General features: G+C 39.6%; 1 protein-coding gene across 1 annotated transcript in view; it reads right to left on the bottom strand.

Annotated features, from left to right (window-relative positions):
- pdgfc (platelet derived growth factor c) overlaps positions 1-15,190 on the bottom strand; it is a 43,414-nt gene extending 28,224 nt beyond the window's left edge. Inside the window, exon 1 of the mRNA XM_056383479.1 lies at positions 14,353-15,190. Within this exon, the coding sequence (XP_056239454.1) occupies positions 14,353-14,530 (178 nt within the window). The 5' untranslated portion in view covers positions 14,531-15,190. The remainder of the gene's footprint in view (positions 1-14,352) is intronic.
- Positions 15,191-23,583: the final 8,393 nt, after the last annotated feature.

Raw genomic sequence — 23,583 nt, 5'->3', positions numbered from 1 at the left:
ACAATCCCCTTTTTCATGTTCCCAAAAATCTCTCATAAATTATGTTTATATGGTGGGCTTCATCATTTGTTCGATTCTTTCCACTATCAATTATTTTTGAGGGCATGTTAAAATGGTAGGTACAATTTGAAAGATGATGTTTTAATGATGTAAGACCATGTTATTGTGAATTCAAGTTGGACAATAGTGTCATTATTCTAATCTGTCTTTTTGGAAAAAACATTTAGCTGCACAATGCTTGTGTTTTGGAATTTCCTAATATGTTCCAATGCACTCTTTGAAATGTAATGGCATATAAAACAAAATGTAGGATACGTGGAACAAATGTGGATTTTAAATGCACTGTTTTCATCTGTATCTGTAAAGAAAAATGCTTTACAAGAGCAGAGTGCTGAACTATCTCTGTTCAACATAATAGATATCCTGGCAGCGACAGAGTGGTGAAAAATGTTTCATGTCCACAGCATGCATGGAAACGTGTCAACAATGTGCCTGAGAAAATCCATCAACATGAGCATCCGATGCTGCAAACGACGCCAAAAACATCCAACTCACAGACCCACTTTAAAATCTCAGCTAACGCCTGTCAACAGGTGTGAAGGGAGACAAAGTGTTGAACAAACTTGGCTGTCAAAGCAGAAAATGAAAGATAGATTTTGACAAACGTTGTTGTGCATGAAAGATCTGCCTTGTCAATGGCATCTCATTAGCTGGCGTGGTTCCAGGATATTTTAATGCTGTTGTCTGTAAAAGCCCTAATTAGAGGCTGTTGAACAGATGTAAAATGTGGGGGGAGAAGGACGAGAAGGAGGATGTGGGGAGTTTAACACCTTCTCTACTAACTGGTTGGTAACCTGTCATACTTTTCTTACAGAGTCTCTCAGGATTACTCATTCAGAAGGCATCCTTTAAGCTATTATCACACAATTTCGCTGTGAAGAAGAAAGGGGAGTGAAAAAAGAGAGCTATGAAGACTGGCAGTAAAAGATGTTTAAGTGTTAAAGTTAAGGTGTTAAAGTGGTATTATGTGGGAGAACCTACATGTCTCGGATCAGTTATTACATGTTTGTAAACACACTGTGAATGGGACATTTGTCTGATCTGCTTTTGTGTTTCAGTATCTGTAGATGGCACTCAAAAAGTCAGCAGCTGTTGTTTACTGTGTACACTGATGCATTAATACAGACAGAAATGTTATGTGTGTGATTTAGGCTTTATACACTACAATGCTAGACCATCAATTTTAGACTGATCCACTCTGGATATCATTTTTACAAAGCACCCCTGTCAAATGTGAAAAATTGTTTTATTTATTTTGATTGTGAGCCCAAAACAAAGTGGAGTACATATGTTTTTCTATTTCGACAGCTTTGAGTGGGCCTGGCGTAAATTATATTACAAAACCAGAATTTAGGAATACTACAACACAACTGAGCAGCACGTCAGAAAAAGCGAAACTGTACGACAGGACCAGTGTGTTCAATGTACACATTAACATACAGAAAATGTGCCAAGGTGGGAAAGACTGTGAAAACACCAATAATTAATGCTTTCCTTTTCCTAATGCCCATTACTGACTTGTGTGGCGGGCTGCCCAGTTTATGTCAAGTTAATTATCTCCTGGACGGAAATACAAATTCACTCCACCCTCATTCCAGACTAAAAACACTATCTTTAACTATATTCAAGACCAAAGGTCTTTAATTTACACGTGATTTTAGACACTTTAAGACTTTTCTAGGGTTTACAGACACTTGTCTTTACCTGTGCATTTTCACTTGTCAATCACAGGTCTAACTAATGACAAAAATAGAGGCTGCACTGCATTTAGTTGTGCCAATTCAAGGGCCTTTGTGTTGCGCATTCTGGCCTGTTGGCACAGCTTACTGACACACCTAAATGGAGTAGAGCCATAATTAAGGTTATTAGTTACACCTGTGATTTCCTGCTACGACAAGTCAAAATGTCTGCTGCAAGAAATGCCAAGCAACTAACCAAACCCTCCAGGATTAAGATTCTCCATTTACTATTATTTATTTGTGAGCAGTATGGTCAAAAAGGAACCTAACTTGTGGTAAATTACAGTATACCCAATACTTCCTACTAGAATACAACATACTACCCTGGGCTTCCATGGTGCTTTGGCACAACCATGGAAAAAAACAACGCAACCAATTGGAATACATCACATTACTTCCACTTCTAAGCTTGTTTGACATCCTTTGATTACACCATCTAGTCCTTGTGTGTAATTCCAGATCCTCTATAAACTTGCCTATGTTTTCACCACATGACTGAATTTGTCATATGCTGTATGCCTCAAGTGGTACTGAACCACGTAACATCTGGGCATTAAGCCCTTTCCTCTCCACACCTCTGCACCAACTGCCTAACCACAACCAGAATCAGATTCCCTTTTAATCATCAAGTATGCATTGCAGCGTGTGCAGAGACAAATCAGCTACTCACACTGGCACAGTGTTGCTGCTTCAGCAGTCAACTAGATGTCCAAGTAACAAGAGAACCAAATGTGAAAAGTAACTGGGCATCTCTAACTGACTTACTGGAAGAGTCTGTGTTTCAGCTCAGGGCTGTTGATCGAATGAAGTGCACTTTTCCAGTAAGTCGGTCAGTATTGGTGCCAAGTTATTTTTTTACATCGTACAGGACAAGGACAGATCCTCCTGCAACAAAGTTAAAGATTGCACAATGTATCACATTCACATTCTTTACTACAGTTTCCTCAGTCAACAACACTGAATGGAACAAAAAAGGCCATGTCCAGTGTCACAATATTATGTACACCCCAGCTAATCTAAGAAAATAATTGAATGGGTTTTGACATGTCCTCTGTAACCTTGGTATCAGCCATCCTTTTTTAGTGAGTGTTACAGCACAGAAAAATGGCAGATCACCAAACGTAGAAACTATTAGAGTGACAGGGTTTGAACCTGTATCTCCAAGACACGGCATTTTCTAATACTGCAGAACTATAATGTATTACCAAGGAGCTGGTCTGACAAAGGGGTACTTTCACTCTTATTTTATTAAATGGAGATTGCTGCAAGATGGTGTTTGGTGTGCAGACAGCTACACACAAACATGCACACACACAGTTGGTGAAATCATTCCAGCCAGTCATAAGACCTAATAGCTAATGTGCATTTTCATTCCATTTGGGCCGTAGAAATGGATACCCTCCCATGGGGATCCAAGTGTAAGCACGCCGTGGCAGAGCGTATCCAGTCTGCGCCGAAAACCTATTTGTGGTTTGGGAAAAGCCATACATTCTCAAAATAGTATGTGTGATTGGGTTACAGTCTCTGTATGCCACTGGCATAGCGTCGTATATCACATCTCACCATGTGCTAGGTGACATAATCCAGCCAGCATGGCACGCCGCTGCACCGATGATTACTGAGACAGGTGTGTTTTTTACACCCCCCCCCCCAAAAAAATGCATTAGAGCTGGGATATTTCACATCTCTATTTAATAGCTTCTGGTTCTTTTCTCACATAAAGAAGACATAGTGGTAGTTTGATTTCCAGGGGCATGTATGACGAATTAAATAGTATTGTAGATAGTAAGTATTTCAGGTGATGGGAACTGAAAGCAAGAAAAATCTGTCCATATAAACTTTGGAGGGATGAATATTTGAGCATCTTTAGGATCCACATGCACATGAGCAATACATGGAGAGGAAAAAGCAATTTTGTTAAGATGTACATCAGTTCAGCTAGGCATAATGCGCTCTAGCAAGGAAAGCCAGCCAGCCTGATGTCCCAATGGTGTCTATGACATGAAGCACATGAGATCACACTGAATAAAAAGTATAAAAGAGCAAAACAATGCAATCAGCTGTGGCCAATGTAAAGATCTCATTTTAAACACATAGATTAACGGTGGATAGTCAAGACCTTATGGTATAATGTACAATAACTAAAAGTTAATAAACCTGAGTGCACTAGTTACTTTTTCTGACATTTACTTGCATTTTTTTTCTATTGCAACCTTTCATTTATTAAGTGTCAAATCACACATAAGGTGTGCAATTTCAACAAGGACTAAAACTGCAATTCCAAAACAATGTTTGACAATATACGTAGTGAGACATAATCCAACATGTCACCTGACAAACAAGTCGCCATCTTTACCGCCTTGTAAATCCTTGGCATAAGATCTGATGGAGAAAAAAAACCTTAGCAGTGACACACTGTAAGTCCATTCAGTAACATAAAAAACACAAGTAGCTTTCATATGTTTTGGCTTTCTTTGTGTTATTGATAAAGCTAATTATCTGGGCTTAAAATATTTAATCTTCCCATAAATTCTGTAAGTACAGCACACACTTTTTATTTGCGCAATAATGTTTAGCAATCATTAAAAAGCTGTAACTATATATTTAATTCTCCTTTCAACCCCTAAAACTAGGGATTCACATAATTTCTGTGCTGAGGTGTCCAATGTGTCTTCAAAACTGTATGAGGCTGTTCACACATCAGTAACCTCCATTGCTGCTTTCTAAAATTAGCATGCTTAATGATGGTGCTTGATAACCATGAAATGTCTCTGCTGTATCAGATGAATCTAGTAGCTCGGTTTCACACGCGCGAGACAGACTTCATATCATAATGAAGAGGAAGGGAGACAAAGTGAAACCAGTTGGGATTGTTTCTGCCACAGTGCTGTGTCTGCACATAGTGACCTCTGAGGCAGGGCGGTTGTTGCTATCAAGCAACGTGGCTACATTGTCTACAGAGTGGAATTCTGGGACAAAAATATTGGAGGAATGCAGCATAAACACATTATTCTATTAGGACAACAGACAACAGACTTAAATAAGTTTGGGTAATTTCTTGGTTACAATAATCGATATATCAAATAAATGTTTTGTGTGTTGCTATGATGTAGATTCATGATTAATGAATAAATTATTTATTTAGTTACTGCCATTCATGCACTAATGTTGTCGTACCATTTAAAACTTCACAAATAGGGAACACAAATAGTGAGAAATATGCACAGAATGAGGAGGTAATGATTGGCTATTGATTATGTTACATTTAACACCTGATTTAGAGCAAACTGGGGATTATTCATTAAGAACATGGCCAGAGACATGGGTTCATTAGTGCAGCAGTCTGTTCTCAGTTAACTTGTATAGTGGAGTCACTCAGAAACTTTTTGCTAATCAATTAGAATTTAGTTCCTGATTTGTTTCTTACATCTTACTTGGTAACTACTCAGTGTTTCATATCGACAGAAAACTGTGTTACCAACTGTTTAAGTGTTACCAAGAAAACTCTTATTCTATCATAAAAGACACAGCTGTGGGATTCTTCAGCACTTGTTCTGGGTCAGGCTCCCTGTCAATCAACTGCAAGGTGATGCCCATGACACCCAGTGAATTGAAGAGTAGAGTCATTAGAGGACACTTTGAAATACCTCTCTGATGGGAGGTGATGACATCTGCCAAGCTATGCAGACATGCCCTCCAGAGACGGTTACCAAGGTCAACTCATCTCACTGCCAAGATTTTAAGTCCGACTGGAATTCCAGTTGCCATAAGACAACCAATACTCACAGGACATCTGAGGTCTGTATGAAAACAGTGTTGTACTGGCAATGTTCCAAAACCTTGCAGCCTCAAGCTGATCCAAATGTTTTATCAATGGAGGCTTCTGCATTAGAGGGAATTGGTTTTGCAACAAAAAGAATGAATTACTTTTGCCAGCATTTACAGTAGATCAAACAACCTTTCACAGCTTCATACTATTATGCTACATAGCTGAGGAGATACATCGGCTACATTTGCTTGCCTTGACATGCTCAGTTTTCAATGCAAAATGTAGATAAATTACCACTGTGCTACTCAACCTCTGATGAACCCCTAACATTTATTTTTCATGCACCAGTCAATTTTGAAATTTCGGGCTATTTTGCTTCATATCATTTCCTCTTTCAGACTAGGAAAGGTCCAGAATACACATTTAGGTGTTTATTTTACTACACTGTCTATTTGCATCTGTAGATTTCTCCTAAACTTACCAGCATTGAACATGCAGTAGCATGATCGCTGTCTGCAGCCTGTCATCATAGGTATCGTTGTGAACCTCGCTCTATCCTCCACTATATCGGATCCAAACATGGTCATTTCACTATTGTGTCTGTACATAGTGGTTTCAAATAGAAATGTATGGAATTTTACAAAACATTAAGTGTCTTTAAAGGCTGTTTTCTTAAAATGAGTTTTTTCTTACACTCCGAGCCGGAGGGGATTTTACTATTCATAGCCTGATTTATATAACATTTTATCCACAAAAACATGGTGAAAATGGATTTTTACTGTATTTTCTTATTTATGGAGCGATAAAAAGGGATATCCAAAATTCCCCTTGTAAAAATCTTTGACTCTAATATGTCAACAAAATCAAACAAAATTTTTGAACCTAGCTTTATCCAATGTTTAGATTTCTTCTAAACATTAATTTATACAAATTAGCACAGATTTAATTAGATAAAAATAAAATATTGTCTTAATGTAAGTAGTCAACTGTGGAAGTTTTGTGGTGTTATCTATTTTTTTCAACTTATTCACCTGTAGTGTTTTAATTTACTTCTATACAAAACCATGGAAAAGTAATATGTTATGCAGAATCTGCATTTAAGGAATTGGTTGGGTCAGGGTGACTACTTTATAAATTTTCTGTTTTTGAATGGAAATGGCATGTCTTTTATGTTTTTGAAAAAGACCCTCAAGTTCTTCAGAGCTGCAATAAATGTGAGCCCACCTGTCTTTGTGGATGTGTTTTGACCCAGAGCATCAATATGTAGTAGGTCAGGACAACAATCAGCCAAGTAAAAAACAAAGGGAGCTAAGGAAACGAAGCTGCCTCAGTGAATGACAGGTATTTGCTCGGACAAGTAATCTTGACTTAAGGCAGACATACTCCAACCTTCATGTTTAGACTGCACCAGGCAGACTCTTTCCTCTGCCTGCCAGAATCAATGTTAGCATTGGGACTATTTACAGCGCCTTGTTTTAGAAGTCTAAATTTATAAACTGTACATTTTTCTGCTCTGGGACTCTCAGAGGTATGCGCTTCACTCACAATTGCTCCATCTTTTTTGCTTTGTTTTATTCAGACAGCTTCATGTGGAGCTACTTTGCTCTGTGCCAGCTGGTCAGACTGTAGCTACTTGAGTCATTGTGCAGAGGCAGCTGATAACATTCTCCAAGTCTATCCGCTAAGGAAGCCTAATTGCTTTTCGATTTGAGTAATTCCTTTACGCAGATAAGGAAAAAAAACAAGATAGAAATGTTATCTGTATTTATTTTGCTTGTGAGGAAGAGTGGTAATCTTTACAACTGCCAATGAAATGTTGGCTTTCACAAAAAGCATTTGCAACGAAACGTTGACAAAGCCAAACATTTGATGGTGATATTGCCTAGCTGATGGTGTAACCGGCTGACAGTCCTTATCTGCAAACTGGTAATATTACTGATAGGGTGCTTCTTATTGGAGGGCAGCAGATGGAGGCCAGACAATGAGACCACTACAGATGCTGAACTGATAAGAAACTGAAAGACGAAAAACACACTGCCACATCAAGGACATTATTCAAGATATTATTTATTCAGAAATGTTTGCTGAGCATGAATGTGTTTTCTCACCAACACCCTGATTTCTACCGAGACAGTTTCAGACACACCTGGTAGCTGCAAGTACACTCAATGAACTTCTGATACTGGCCACTCAGAAGCTTAAGGTTAAGTATCTTGTTTTATGGAACTTCAGTGGAAGCTAGAATAAGGATGTGACTTATTCCCAGGGGCATGTATGACGTCTCAGTTTCTTGCAAGCTTACTTGCTTCATAATTGAACCCTGTGACCTTTCTGTTGCTACTACATCAGCAGTTTAACATTTTGTCAAATATGTGACCAAGAAAATATTGACAGACATCTTTACTAACTATACAGTATGTCCTTACATGGGGGACGATGTAACTACTCTTGACAGCCAGTCTATATACTTTTGTGGACCTAGTTTTCTTGTCACTGTACCAATTCGTTTTTACTTGTTTATAGTTTTCCACCGTTTTATGATTTTGCAATCAGTGAATTTTTGTCCAATACTTTTCACCATTTCACAATTGCTTCCAGTAAAAACCTCAAAGATCAAATGATGCCATCAGCCTTTACTGTAGGCCTAACTGTGTTTCATCTTGCAGCATAGCTGTGCATGTATGTTACAAAGGGCAGAGGAGTTTATATATTCTAATTAAATTTCTATGAGCACAGGCACATAGAAATAGATTTAATAGGGTTGTATGGATTTAGCCTTAAATTGTTGGAGATCCACACTCAGTATTTGCATGATTACTTGACAGAGTAGGAAAAAACAAGAATATCTCATGGTTGCGCCCCCTGATGTGATACCATGAAACTGCACATCTAATTCAGAGCCTGTGGATCATATGGATGTGTTTCTTGGACATGTGATATTTTTTTTCCATCATAACATATTGTCACCATTGAAATCCATTTAAACTAATGTGAGTCCAAGCTGACAACAGACATCAAAAAATAGAAATGGTTGATCTGGGTGGAATGTCTATAACTATATTATAGTTATAATGGATCCTGACTATGTGTATGAAAGTGGTTGTTTGGAGGTGGTTGTTTCAGTGAAAAAGCCCTGATAAATTCACCGTATTTATCAGGGCTTCGCACCAGACAGTGGAAAGACCCTGTTCGCGACTAGCTGGGTAACATAGTGGAGCATTTAGCAGCCAAATACCAAAATGTTTCCCGAAGATTGCGGAGCCCAAAATAGAGTTTAAAGGAAACTTAAAACTATCAAGTGAGCAACGACTCTAAATAAATGCAAATGTTGCTGCCGGATGTGTAACTACTCTTTGCTAACATGTTCACCATATCAAATTTATAGGGTTATAATTATGTCCCTATGAATGCACACCTTGTTGTGCTGCCCCCAAGTGGCCAAACAAATCTATTATTGCAGGTTTTAGTGCATCATGCTCATCCACTTTTTGGAGACCAAGGCATTACTACTTTTTTGACCTCATTAGAACCATCACCTGCAAAGGCGTTATCTGCAAGTAAACTTCACTCACATTGATTGAGACGACTGGGTTTTTAGAGAGCATTTTCTCTTCAGCAAAACGTAAACCTGTGACCCAGATCCCTTGAAAAGTCCCTTGGCCGTTTGAGGTGGTGTGGGAGACGGTGCTCTTGCTGCCCGAAATGACAAACAGCAGGCAGGCGGTGGCATGCTTTGCTTGCCAAATACAGCACTCCATGTTCAAATAGTGCTGACAGGGAAAACATAGACACTGTTATCCAGGGTCCCCCCACTCTGGAGTGAGATGTTGAGGGGAAAAACTCCTCCTGCCAGGAGACATAGACATGCCTGTATTCAGTGGATGAGGGGTTGTACTGCTGCTATCGTGGAAAAAAATCACTTAACTGCAGATTTTCATTTTTCTTACTTACACTGAATGTTCACATGGTAGCCGTTAGAAATCTATTGTTCAAATGAAAAACTATATTGACTCCATTGAGATAATAAGAAATCATCTTAACCATCCTGACAAACCTCTCTTTATACATGTGGTTTTCATCTGACAATAGTGATATACTCAGTGTAACTGTTGCCCTCTTTGAGTTCATTGAACATTCGAGTCATCCATTTTCTTTGATGGTTTTAATTCAGCCAAGCATACCGGCTGCTATTGCACTGCCCACTACAATGATTAACTGCATAGTGCTACATTCATTCATTCAAGCATATCCATCAAAGCACAGCTTCTCCTAAGTGGAAACAAGCTTTCCCAGGGAGGCAGGCTCAGGAAACATCTGACCTGTATTAAAGAATGAATGGAGATTCCAAGACCAGCTAGTTTTGTTTCACCGGTTTAAGAGCCGTATCGTAATTTCAAATTAAAACACAGAGTTAAGCACTATGGAAACCACTTAAAATAACATAGTGGAAACTTGAATGCCAGCTGGCCACACTTGTAGCTGCCAGTACAAGAGGCTTGAACCAATATAAACCAATACGTTTGGTCTAGTCAGGACAGATTTGGTAACAATTGGCAGAGAAGGAGAAAAGGGATTGTGATGCTTCTTAAATGGTATATAATTTGAGGCAACATAATGTTACTTAACCTTGTATGTGAGGCCATTTTTTTTCAGACTCAAAGTTTTCTTTTAATTACAACAGAGACAAAGTAATTCAATAATACAATAGGTTTATGTTATGGCTCTAAATACTAAAATACCTATCAGCTTCAGCTGAGAACTGGTGGATGTATCATCAGGCGTCTGTGAACTAGAATATTTAGCTTCAACTCGCCATCAGTGAATTACTCAACAGAAATTTAAACTGTGATTGTAGATTGTTCTCACCAGAACGCTTCTTGAGAGTTGTAGTCGATTCCTACCTTCAAGCTTTTATCTATACAGGCTTTTACCTTTGGCTTTTTATCAAGGAACCAGATAATTTCTAATCCAGTTGCTAATGTTCAATCATTCAAACAGGAAGACCTCAAGCCAAAACAAGCCTTAGAAATGCTTCACCTGTCAGTCACCTAAAATTGACTGAAAATGAATAGGACTTTTACTTGCGGAGCCCTCAATGACCAAAATAACCCCTCCTACTTCACTACCCTATAAGTGTGCTATTAACAACTGTTCTCAGTCATCTGTGAATGAATGGGTGATGTACACTTCACATTACACCTGGAACAGGCATGATTCCTAACGAGGCCACCCAGTCTCTTTCCTGTTTTTAAATCCCCGCTCTAAACTGCTTATTTGTCTACATCATAATCTAATGAATGCACAATGCAACCCTGTATCTTCAGTCCTCCATGTATGTATGCTATACGTAGAAAAACTGCACATGTTCCCCCCTTGGGCCTATGACCCTTATAACCCCAGTTCTCCCCCTAATCTCGTAATCTTTAGCGGAACAGCAGCCTCTGTGATCATTGGCAGGTCTAGCCCAGTGCATACCTTCCTCTAGTGGCGCTCGGGGGGTAGGGGGGTGTGTGGGAATATCTGCAGGTAATCCACGTCTCCTTCAAATATCTGCAGCCGGATTTTTCTAATAAGACCTGGGCCTGTGCACATGGGTGGGCTAGGTGGGGGTGAAAACATGGCCTTCTACGGGAAAGTGAAGCCAGACCACTTAACTCAGAGAAGTGATATGAAGAGGCGTCCCCTGAGATGACCTGTGTGATTGGGAGGCTGAGCTACATCTTCAGTTGGATATGCAGTGTTATACAACTGGCAGCTCTGCCAGCAAATTACAGCCTAATGGAAAAAGGCATTGTAAACGCTGTAGCATGAACAAAGGCCATCTCAGTGTAATGAAACAAGCTCATTTAGGCTGTTATTTAATAGGCTCGAAGACAAGGCCGTGTAGTTTTATTGTCATATGCCCGAGTCTGTTTGCCTAGACTTGCAACAACATGCATTCAACTTTCTCTAAAAAATACCTCTATCAAATGCACAGACTACAAATCCTGTGGTTTTATGACAAATCATGGTCCTATTGCTTTCTGGATTATATTTACTGGCCAGAATGGATAGGCTAGAAAGCTCAGGACCTTCACACTGTCTGTCTGTGATCCATGCCCTGCACCACACATGTTGTCAGGTTTAGGCAACGAAAATCTTAGAGAGAGAGAGAGAGACGGGAGTTTTAGTTAAATATCGAAAGAGTCAATGCTATTGAGTCAGCACTGACTTTTTAACTCGGACCAAACCAAAATGCTTTGAGTTCTCAAAACATAAAAGGATACTTTCAATATAAAAGTTTACTTATGTTAATAAACAAAAAGTAATCTAGGCAGCATTACGTCTCTTGTAAAACATATTTGCTAGTGCTAATTTGTTGTGTACAAATGTGGTTTTTAGGTAGCAGTGATATAAATTATGACCTTTTGGACTTTAAAGGGCTTATTGTTTTCTATGTTGTCTCTGCAGCTGAACATAGTTGTAGTTGTAGATGTCATTTGACGACAACTTTGCCCATCGTTGCGGTTACAAGACAAGAGGTTATAACATGCGCTCTGGCAGATTGGGGTCTACAGCAAGTCACTATTGGAAAGTGAAAGTAGAAGATGTGATAGAGACAGTTGGACACAGTTTTTGTTGAGTAAAGGAATGAAGTTTGATGCTGAGCTCACAAAGTTTCTTTTAGACTGGTAAGTAAACAGCTGTTAATGCTAATGCTGGCTATTTAGCAATAACAAAACTTACTAACAGATACTTTAACCAATCATCAAGAGAAAATGAGCTAAATTACATCATCTATGAAACAACAGTGAGAGGCAGATTTTTCTAACAGATGAATAACTTGAGGACACAACCGGAGGTTGTGGTGGTGGTCATGGTGGATGGGTACATGCATTTTCCTTCAATCCTATTTCAATTCTGAAACTGTATAAAGCATTTTTGTTGGTGCAACTGCAGATGTCATTTTTAGCATTGGTTTTTATTAATAACCACGAAACCTTATAGCCATGTGGTGAACACATGAAAATGACATGTGCAATTCATGTTATTGTAACAAAATCTTCAGTGGCGGAGGAAGGAAATGTTCACATTATTTATGACCGCAGCACGCAAAATTTATTTTTGGGAGTTCATGCCCACTCTGTTAGCGTTCTGGAGACGTTTCAGACAAAGTCAGTTATTGTGACAGATAGTTGCTCTGCATAGCACTGGCCCTCAATGGGAGACAGCCCCTTCTGATATGTTATGGAGTCATCATCGGCCGATTGCTAAGTTTAATATCACTGGGGACTGTAACTCTCCAGGCAACTACTATTAAACATGCCAGACGGGTCTGGCTCTCTCTCATCCCCCGGATCGATATCAAATTGTCTCACAGAGCATCAGCAATCAAGCGTGCCAGAACGGTGAGCACTCAGACACTCCAGTCAAAGGTCACAGACAGCTTGGCCAGCTTCGCCCTCAGCCAACGTGTGACCGCTGTTTTAAAGAGTTCTTTGACAGTTTAACATCTCTCCCCCTACACCCCCCCTCCCCCTCCTCCTTCTCCTCCTCCTCACCCACCTACTTCATCCCTCTCCCTCCACTCTCCTCCTCCCTGTTGTTTTCCTTTCTCAGCCGTCCTGATTAAACTTGGAGATCCCGGCGGGAGGCTCTGATTTCCCAGCCCTGACTGTTACTGTAGTGAAGTCAGCGCTGCATGTCCTCACACAAGGCCAGTCAAACCCAGCGGCTACAGAAGACTGAGTAATGAATGAAGTTTGACCACTGCAGCATCTGAAGGGTACTGGCATGTTGGTACTTTGAACTGCTCCCTGTGAGGTCTGTTTTCTCTTCATGTTGGTCTTTAAAAATCTTACAATATGTCAGTCCAAACATACAAAACACATTTTGCTACTCCAATTCTTTGGTTTTCTTTAACTGCAGAGTTAGCTGCAGCTGGAGCTTGAATATGCATCTATATTCAAACCTCATATCTCACTTGCCTCAGAAGCCCATGGTCAAAGGCCAATTAAGGATGGACTCATTTTGGCAAAACAGTCTTTGTGGTCTTCCTTTTGTAGTAATATGTCCTGGCTTGGTAGTGTTGTACTTCCCTGCCTTCTTGATTTATATGCAGGCTACATAAAAAGCTAATTGGGAAGATAGTAATGTTATGAGGGTTAAAAAATAAACGAGCAATGCATAAACAAAATTTCAGCAGGATGGGAGAAAATAATCGACACAAATCAGTGGGAAAGAGTAAATTGATTCTGGGTTTGAAAGATGGCCTCCAACTACACACTCCCTGCCACCACTTGATTGCCAAAAATTCATGATGGAAAGAAATCACTGGAGGGTCATTACTGACTGAAATAGACACAGACCATCAACTTCAGCCTTACCTGGACGTGTCATTAAACATTGACAAAACGGCATTTCTGAATTTGATAGTGCAGCTCAGTGCAGTTCAGAGGGTAACCAAATTACACTGCCCGGAGTGACTGCCGCATGAATGGAGCCTTTTTTTTATGATCACAGGGAAAACTTCTCCCCGGGGACCTGAAATTTCAGAGGGTTTTCCCCGTTAAACATACACAGCTACACTTTAAAGGTAAAAGGTAATTTTGCACTTCCTATCCTGGATAATGCTGTTTGAACTGAATGAAACGCTCTCATTCATTGCAGTTTAAACTCAAGCAAGATGTTCCTTCTTTTTTTCTTTTTTTTTTAAGAATGGCTTTAAGCACAGTCAGAATGAGCATTTTGTGATGTGTGTCACAAACTCCAGAGTTCATGAAACAAAACGCACTGAAAACTCACCGTTTTGCTCCTTTACACTTGGAAGGTGAAATTTGCTGACAGGACTTGATTCAGCTTCCGATCCATATTGTTGGAGAAGCGATGCAAGAAGGAATAATAATGGAAGGATCATTTGGATGAGTGGTGGTTGGCGATCACAAAACGCTGGAGACGGGATGGTTTGTATCACCACACACATGCGTCGTTTACAGGGCACCAGTGCTGCTTTGGACACATTTGGAGAGGGTAAAAGCAGAGTAGAATCCACATAATCTTAATCATCAGTCCCGGAGAAAGTGAAATTTTTTTACTTTCTAAATCAAGACTAATCCTCTTCCAAAGCTTCCTGACCTGCCGCTGCTGCGTAATGCAAGAGCGCACCTGTTGGTTCTGTGGAAAGTTGGATACTGAGTTGGACAAAGTTTGACTTTTAAGTATTTATAATCCTGGAGTTAGTTGTAAAAACGTCCTTACGCACGCACATCATCTATGGTACGAGATCATTTGAAATGCGCAGATGCATTTTTGCTGAAGCGCGCGTCCACGGTGCTGTCTTGACTCCGTCTGAATAAATCCTCGCAGATCTTTACGCATTACAGCAAAAGCTCACACACAGAGAACGACAGCGAGAGAGCAACCTGATACAGTCTGTACCCAGAAATCATTCGCAGAACCGAGACGAGCTCTGTTGTCTGGCGAGGTCTTGAGTCATAACTTGGTGGAGACTGAGATAAAATATCGCTGCGCGACTGGGGTTGGGTTTTTGGAGACTGCCAACTGACGGCACAACAGGTGCTATACATAAAGTACAACTTCCCAGCCGAGGAAACTCCCCGGGATGTTAACTATTCAGTTGCTGCCTGGTCCAAGGAGGTGTTTCACCCAAGTTGCCTCACAAATTGGCAAATACAGCTCCACTTGTTGCAAACAGTTTCACATGTTTCCTGTAGTTTCCAAGAAAAGTCTCCAGATAACAGAGAGTGAAGCAGCTCAGTACAGCCTGTTATCAAGGAGATAGAATTAATAATGATAATAATAATAAGAATTTAAAGACTGTTTCCTGCACAATAGAAAATGATATTTAACACCAAATGAATGACTAATGAAAGTCGAGTTATCTGTCTCAGTTTGCATTTATGGAACAACTTTGCAACAGTGGCTGAGACTTGCTGCTGAATTCGTCCCTCCCAATAAAAGTCGAGTTTTAAAACTAAATCTAAGAAGAGATGGTTTTTTTGTTTTTTTTAATTCATATTAATTAAAACAGTGTTTCTATAACTTTTTCACATCACAGTTTAGACCACGGTCCTGCATCTGATAAGATTTTTGCTTTAAGATGTTTTATTACAGAAAGTGTTTGAAAGCTATGACCAAAATATTCTGTCATTGTGTTACGTAAGGATGGAATTATAGTAAAAATAAATGATTCCCCTTTTTGCTGGGAAACCACAGGAACCCTCTCAAGGACCCCTTGGGGTCCCTGGACCTCACTTTGAGAACCACTGATTTAAATCACTTATGTCCTTTTTTGTTCATCACTGTGAATTTTACAGAACTGAAAACTTTTTCCAGGTAGTTTTGGCTGATGTGACAATTGGGCCTGAAGACAATTATATACGACACAGTTCTCTTGCTACAGTTTGTACACCAATTATTCCCACTGTGTTTTTCTGACTCATAATATTGGGCTACAACGTTGTGGCCTTTGTGGCTTGCTTACATGTTTTTCTTTGCCCAGTGCATCATGGTCCATCAAATTTATAACATATACTTGAAGTCCACAATGCATGTTCACATCAGGACCTTTATGATTCAAAAGGAAAGTTTCCATAAGAAAATATGCCTAAGTAAGCTTGTTTTAACCATGGAGTGATTGTTTAAACCCTGGATTCATTCTCCAAATACAGAAATGAAAGATTAATGTGAACCCACACTAGACTTTTTAACACGCTGTTGTGCATTCTGCCTAAATGTTTTTGTGGAAGGAAATGTTTAAGGGCTTCTCAATTTGTCATATCAAAGCAGAGACACCGCTTGGAACAATATTCCCTCCTGTTCCCAATTTCCTTTCTTGCCCGGCACACTGTTGTAGCTCATCAACTGCGTTTCATGTGGTTCCTCCCACCCTATTGTTGGCAAAATCCACCAGTGTATCCCCCTGCTATATGGTAAGTCTGGTGCAGCACAGACACAACAATCAAAGGAGCGCTGGAGACATATTGAACCCATTGAGCTAGACACATGATGCAATGCTGTAGCAATTTACCCCCAGTTTCACATAGCTCAGAAACTACCACCTCAAAGAAAGTGCAGAGCAGCCATCTCTCCAGCATCAAGGTATGAAGGGAGGTTTTTTTGTGGTTTTAATCAAAGTAAATGGCTGAGAAAAGAAGTCATGGGGCACTGATACAGTCATTTCATACGTGTGTTGCCCCAGTGGAGAGGGGCATATAGAGGTCTTCTTATGCCTGCTGCAAGGGCCAAGGTCCTTTGTGTAAAGGAGTGTATCACATTCCATCCCTGCAAGGGCCTGCAGCAGATGTCAGCACTTCACACTGTGGAATCCCTCTCTCTTTCACACACACACACACACACACACACACACACACACACACACACACACACACACACACACACACACATGCACATGCGCACACATTCACACACTCATTCACCCCTTGAGGTTTTGTCTGTAAAAGCTGGGTATTTTGTCTCGTTGTCCACATTTGATTGCCGCTACCACGGTGGTCTTGTGAAACGTGGAGGCTTTGATACAAAGGAATATAATAAACAGAGGAAATTAGAAACAAGGCAGACCTTTTGGGTCACAGCTAACATACAGAGACGTGCCAGCCTGGAGGACTCTGTGTCCACTGGAGATGGAAATGTATACAATAGAGAATTCACAAATGGCAAAATCCCATTAGACTTGCTTGCCTTTTAGGACAGATACTGTCAAACAAACAAATGCCCTCTCCCAGTCAGTCTGTATTACACGACACATCGCTCACAGTGTCTGCGAAACACCCAGTTTTGTTCCAGGTGAAATGAAATGAAACACAGGGGAGCAGACATCTTTTCTAAATCCAGATTGCACTTCATTATTGCACCTTGAGGAAAAAGGCCTTTGAGATGACTTCATTTATATGGTAAAACCTCCTGTAGGAGCAGCAGCAGTGTTTCCCTGTGTGGTCCTGTGAAGAGTTGTCTGTGGTTTTCATTGTAGGTGGGAAATGTTCCAACACAGGAATTCAGAAAGAAATGACTCACACTTTCTCAGAATTTATAACAAATTGAAGTCTTTTATTTTGGTTGTTACATCTGATGAGTTCTTATTATTGATTGCAGATTTAAGGTCATGCTATAGGCTGTTTGCTCTAAGGGTGTTGGGTCCTTCAGTATGTGCAGTGAGATCCTGATGTTTTGTTGATGTTGAGGTCTTATGCTGAAGTTTGAGATTTGGAAAGTGTGGCATCAGTGATTCAGTTGCCCCTGGCTGCATTTGGCTTTGAAACCAGAGCCCCCTGGTGGTGCCCCTCAGGGCTACAGCCAGGTTTGTGCCCCCTGAAGATTTTTTGATGCCACTCAAAGTACTATGGAAAATGTCCTCTGTAACAAACCACACGTTTTGATTCTAGTCTGTTGTGAAAGGAAACATATTTCATCATGTGATTCAAATTAATCCCAGATTAAAACAATAACATGTTGTGTTCTAATGGAAACATCCATCCATCCAGCCATTATCTAATCTGCTTATCCTGTTCAGGGTCGCAGGGGGTCCGTCTTCACGCACATTCGATCTCAATCTCTAAAACCACCCATCATTACCACAGTGTAGAGAGGTGTACTGTTGTTTTTCAATGCCTGAATTGTTCTCACCGTTCAGATTGTATGGCTCACAGCTATAACTGACAATCCTGCTACTCCTCAGATTGGGCTTTACACCAAAGGGCTTTACATTCATTCATTAAATAACCTGGCAGTGATTTTATTGGATTCTGTAAATCTGGAAAGTGAGATTTTGTTCTGCTATGGCACTGTTGTACTCACCTGTAAATCAGGAAACCTGTCACCTTACTTGATTGTTATAGGGTGGAATAATAGTCACATGAACAGCTATATGATATAATGTAATGAAATACATCAAAACGCTAACAACAATCTCAAAATTTTTCATAGAGTTGAATCAAAGTAGCAGTACTCCTGCATTCATTGATTTACTCAGGCGGAGCAGGTTGAGCTGGAGCCAACTGTAATTACTTTACATACTCTTGGGCTATTTAATCAGGAACTTTTCATCATGTTTTATCGTTTATCATATATTTTGCATCTAAAAATCACAATCTGCACAATAAGTAGCTGTCAAATAGATCTAGTAGAGTAAAAAGTACAATATATCTTTCTGAAATGGTGTACTACAAGTATAAAGTGGCTTAAAATAGAGATACTCAAGTAAAATATATTTCAGTACAGGACTGAGGAAATTTACACTGCTCGCCTGACACGCTCTCAACAGACACAGAACATTATAAAGCTCACAAAATAGTTTTTACAGGACCAAAGAACATACTGCACAAACACTAATGTGCTAACATCTTGTACAATTCAGGTAAGTGAGAGGGTTAAAGCTAACTCCCACTTCACATCTTGAATCCTTTACTACTGATTTTAACCCACGAGGTTGATCTCACAAATCAAATCATTCATAGAAAAGCACGTTTTATTTGAAAGAGCTTTTATCCAAGGCCATGTGGGACAACACTGTACGTGTGGCCCCAGTTGGCCCGTAGAGACTGAAGCATGTTAGTGTTGTGCTGTGCCCATCAGTTACATAAAAACACAGCGATACTCTTGTCCCGTACATTTATTCAGTGCATTTGTCTGCAGCCAGTGTTTCACAACAGAACCTGAAGTGAATTCAATTGGATTTCACTTGTTACCTTTGTGATGCTGCTCGACTCTATTTGTTAACACTGCTCTGAAAACGAGACAGGAGGAAAGAAAAACTAATCTCAAGTGGTGTTAATGTTTGCAAGCAAAACACGGTCACTGTACAATAAATTACAACAAAAACCTGTCGTCATTTCGTTCGGTGTAGAATGCTGGATGTGACATTTTGAAAAGAGCCTCTTTGCTCCTTGAGGATTTCCCTCGGAGTAGAGAGAAGTCCAGAAACACTGGGAGGGAGCTCTCCTGCTGAACAGCTCTCTGGCTCGATGCCTTCATCATAACCTTGGTTGGTGTTGCATTTACTAAACATCTGCTGACGGGGAAGACTCAGTTTCCATTATGGCAATCTGCTTATTTAATGATCCATGGGTCAAATCTACTACAGTGCTGCGCTTCATCAATACAGTATTGTACTTGAGCCAAGCACTGTTAGATGATGGATTGTATGAGGGTGGACATGCTACTCTGTGCATATGTCTACTCTTACCGATTGATATTACAAAGTATGCATACTGAATATGTGCAATTTGGAAAGTACATGTTGGTAAAAGATAAGTAAGTAAGCAAGTATGCCTGACATTAAAGTGTTTCTAACATGTATGATACAGGTTCATTTAGGTCCACACATGTTTTGTTTACAGGTCAGAGGAAGCACCATAAAGACCTTGGAGAGACCTTGATCAATAACCAAAGCAGCACTCAGCAACCAGGAGGAAACCAATGATTGAACATGTCAACGTTGTGCCTGTTTACTGTGCTGCTTTAATGAGGGAACTGATCCATAAAATAAAGGACTTTTCCTCTCAAGCCAGCAGAATGAATTATTTTACAAATTATGTTTGATTTTTTATTTACATATTTAACATAGGAAAGGAAAAAATCAAACAGGTTAAAATCCCTTAAGAAGCTGTGGCCCAAATACAGGCTGGTGCTGTTGTTTGTCCTGCATCCAGCTGAATCCTCACTCAACTCTGACAAACTGCAAAACGCTTCAACGTGTCTGTCAGTCTAAGCCATTTCCAGACCATCCCAGAATCACTGTGACAACAGCTGCTTATTTTGTAAAAAGAGTGAAAACTATGAAGATTTTCATCCATTTTTAGGGTGGGTGAACAAAATATGATTTTACTATTCATCACAATTGCTATGAATCCAGCATCAAATTCACTTTGCACATGTTGAAAATATATCAAATACACTTTTTGCAAATCCGACCAGTCTGGCTGCCCTCAGTTCATCCTTCGTGATTTACATGAAAGTGTCATTCAGTCTGGCAGCTTCTTGTGCCTCTTCCTCTTCCAGGTAATTTATCTTGTCACTGCTCTGAAGTTACGCCCATGAAGCTTCTCTGGATTCAGCAAAACAACCGCCCATCACTTCTGCATTGAAAACAAACACGTTACTTTAGCGGCACATAGTGAAAAACAAGATGTTTAGCAGCGACACTTGTGCAAGTCTCCATCTGTCAAAAGCTTCATTTTCATTTTAATAAGAATGAGACAACAGATGTAACTCTTCTCAGCAGTAGGAGAAATGTGGTTTGCATGCCAGGTATAAAACCACTATAGATTGGTTCAGTACATGGGCCTGACATATTTTTGGTATGGCACATAGTTGTCACTCACACACATGGCTTGCAGCCAGCCACTGAACATTTTTCTGAACAACACAAAAGGATCCTTGTGCTCGATTGCTTGCCTCTTGACTGTAACACCAGAGAGCCATGCCCTGTGACATAAATCATTAATCTCTACGCATATGGTGGCGATTAATTTGTGTATGCAAATGGAACGCCATGTCAGTCAAAATTATACTACGGGAAGGCCGCCCAAGTTGTTTGACATAAAGTGATGAATGAGATATGGATCAAAATTGTGGGAAAGAAAAATCGGTTTCACTTGCTTCATCTGTGGATTTTATTTTCACTGGAAGAACAAAAGATCAGGCTTCCTGTTCAGTTCTTTTAATGTGTTTCAACCAATCTCACAGAATGAAGGAAAAGTGACACAATCAGTTCTGACATTTGTGAAAAAGTTATGACCACAACCAAATCCAAGCACATATTGTAGCTTTTAGAAATGAATGCAAAATCTCTGGAGGGAATTCTTTGAAATGTTAAAAGTAATTTCTATCATCACTCACATAATCTATTCTATTTTTAAAGACTGACTCAGCTTTTATTATGATCCACAATATTTTTTACGAGCCATTTTGACGTCCATATTTAATACTGCAGAGCTACATTTCATACACGAGGTCAACTGGATAATAGATTTGACATTCTTTATTGAAGAAGTGATTATTCAACTGATAAAACATTGGTAGTGAGTGACTGATAGCTAATAGTGTATGTTATGCTATCTGTTTTCATCCAGAATATGTTGCATATGGTGTTCAGTGTTTCTACAATAAAGGATTGGATTCCCCTGACTTTTATGGCGCTACGTTGCAAAAGTGAATCCCACTTCATAGACTTAATTTACAGTATGTGAATGCACCACAGTACGGGCACTTCTTTATATGTGCGTAGCGTTACTTTTACTTGCGTACCGACGCTTCTCACTAGCTGCCAGTAGGCGACTCTTCTGTCCTCTCCATTTCAGGATCTGGGCGATTTGGTTTTGTAAAAAACTTGTCGGAGATCAGACAGTAAACTCAACTAACGTGTGTCGCGGTGTCCCGCCCACATCACCATCTGATTAGTTACACGTCACTATTAATAGCATGAAGGCTGCTGTGTACACAGACGGTCACAGGCTCCTGAGCGGAAGTGTGTGTCGAAGGTAAGATTGCAGACTTTACTGAAGATGTAATAAACATCACAATCCTCTACACTGAAGTTACAACAACACCACACTCTGATGAACAAGTTCATCTGTTGGTTCAAGACGCAACGAGCAATAGAGAGAGGGCGAGAGAAGCTAGTGCTAACTGCTAAGCTAAAGTAACTAGCTTATCTGAATAGCATGTAAACAACTGTTGAATTAGTGAAAGTCTCTAAAAGGAACGGAGAGCTCCGGGTACTGGAGCAGAAATAGTGTAAGTTTAAATGAGCAGCAGGTAGTTAGTCACTCTAATGAAGAAAACAGCAACATTAACTGTGTTTAAACAGAGCAGCAATAAATACTACAAGCGATAGAAACTCCAGAGACGAGATGAGACACTGACTGCAGGACGTGAACAGTCACTTACTAAAGTTACTGAAAAGACATTTAACGACAGTAGAAGTAAAGTCACTGTGTAAAAATGTTCTCAGATAAAAGTACAAAGTAAGTCAGTTAAAATGTCAGTAAACGTGTTACTTTTTAAAAGGGGAGGGGTAAAGCATTTGGCGATAATAATAATATACTATATGATTGACCTTTTACCTCATACCTATACCTTTATACAGCATGGCCCATAATGGCCACATAAATCATTGCTGTGTCCATAGAAAGTGATTATATTTGATGAGTTCGTAACTGTTTCGACCAAAGCTTTATTCACACTTATATAAGTCATACATTCAATCACTTACTCATCTGTTCTTCAGTTCATTCATCCAAAGATACAATCTCACTGTAAACTAAAGGGCCATGATGAAAAGCACAATGCAACCTGCTCTGACTCCCACAGTGATGGCTATGTGATTTAATACACCAACTCACAGCTAAGATATTGATCTTGGAAACAGCAACTGAGAAAACAGTCTGTGCACCATGCACAGAGTCCAATTGGCAGTTGTTCTGGAGCTTTTGATCACATGACATTATCTTCATCATGCGCAGTTGTCATGGAAATGCAGTTGTTCAAGATTCCTTTTTTTCTTAAAGCACTTAAGGGACCTTCATCTCTATATTATTCATAGTTCCTGTAACAGCTTCAAAATGGACCTTGTGGTGAGTTTTTCCATTTTCTTAATCCGTTAAGGGTTTGTTTAGATGAATAATATTTCCCTCTCTATATATAGGCCTACTGTACATGTACTGTATATACATTTTTACTTTACACAATTACTTTATTATTTTGAAAAAAAAATATTTCATAAAAAAAAAAATCATAAAAATGTATATAAGTCATGTAAATTCATATGAATTCAGATTAATATAAATGACATATAGACCGCCTGTGCAAAGCCAGGTCTGGTCTTTGAGTACATTAATACCAGTGGAAGCCCTGAACTGTATGGCATCCATAATTTCTGCTTTATGGTCTCTACAGCCCTGTTCACTGTTCACGTCCATCTGCCGTTAAATACCATACAGACACTTCCATAAATAGTGAGGCGTTTACTTCCATCACGTGAATGAGAGCATTTTTTTT

Source organism: Seriola aureovittata, chromosome 8, assembly GCF_021018895.1.
Source record: "Seriola aureovittata isolate HTS-2021-v1 ecotype China chromosome 8, ASM2101889v1, whole genome shotgun sequence".
Taxonomy (NCBI): domain Eukaryota; kingdom Metazoa; phylum Chordata; class Actinopteri; order Carangiformes; family Carangidae; genus Seriola; species Seriola aureovittata.
The sequence above is the reverse complement of the archived record's forward strand: the minus strand, read 5'-3'. Positions and strand labels throughout refer to the sequence as shown.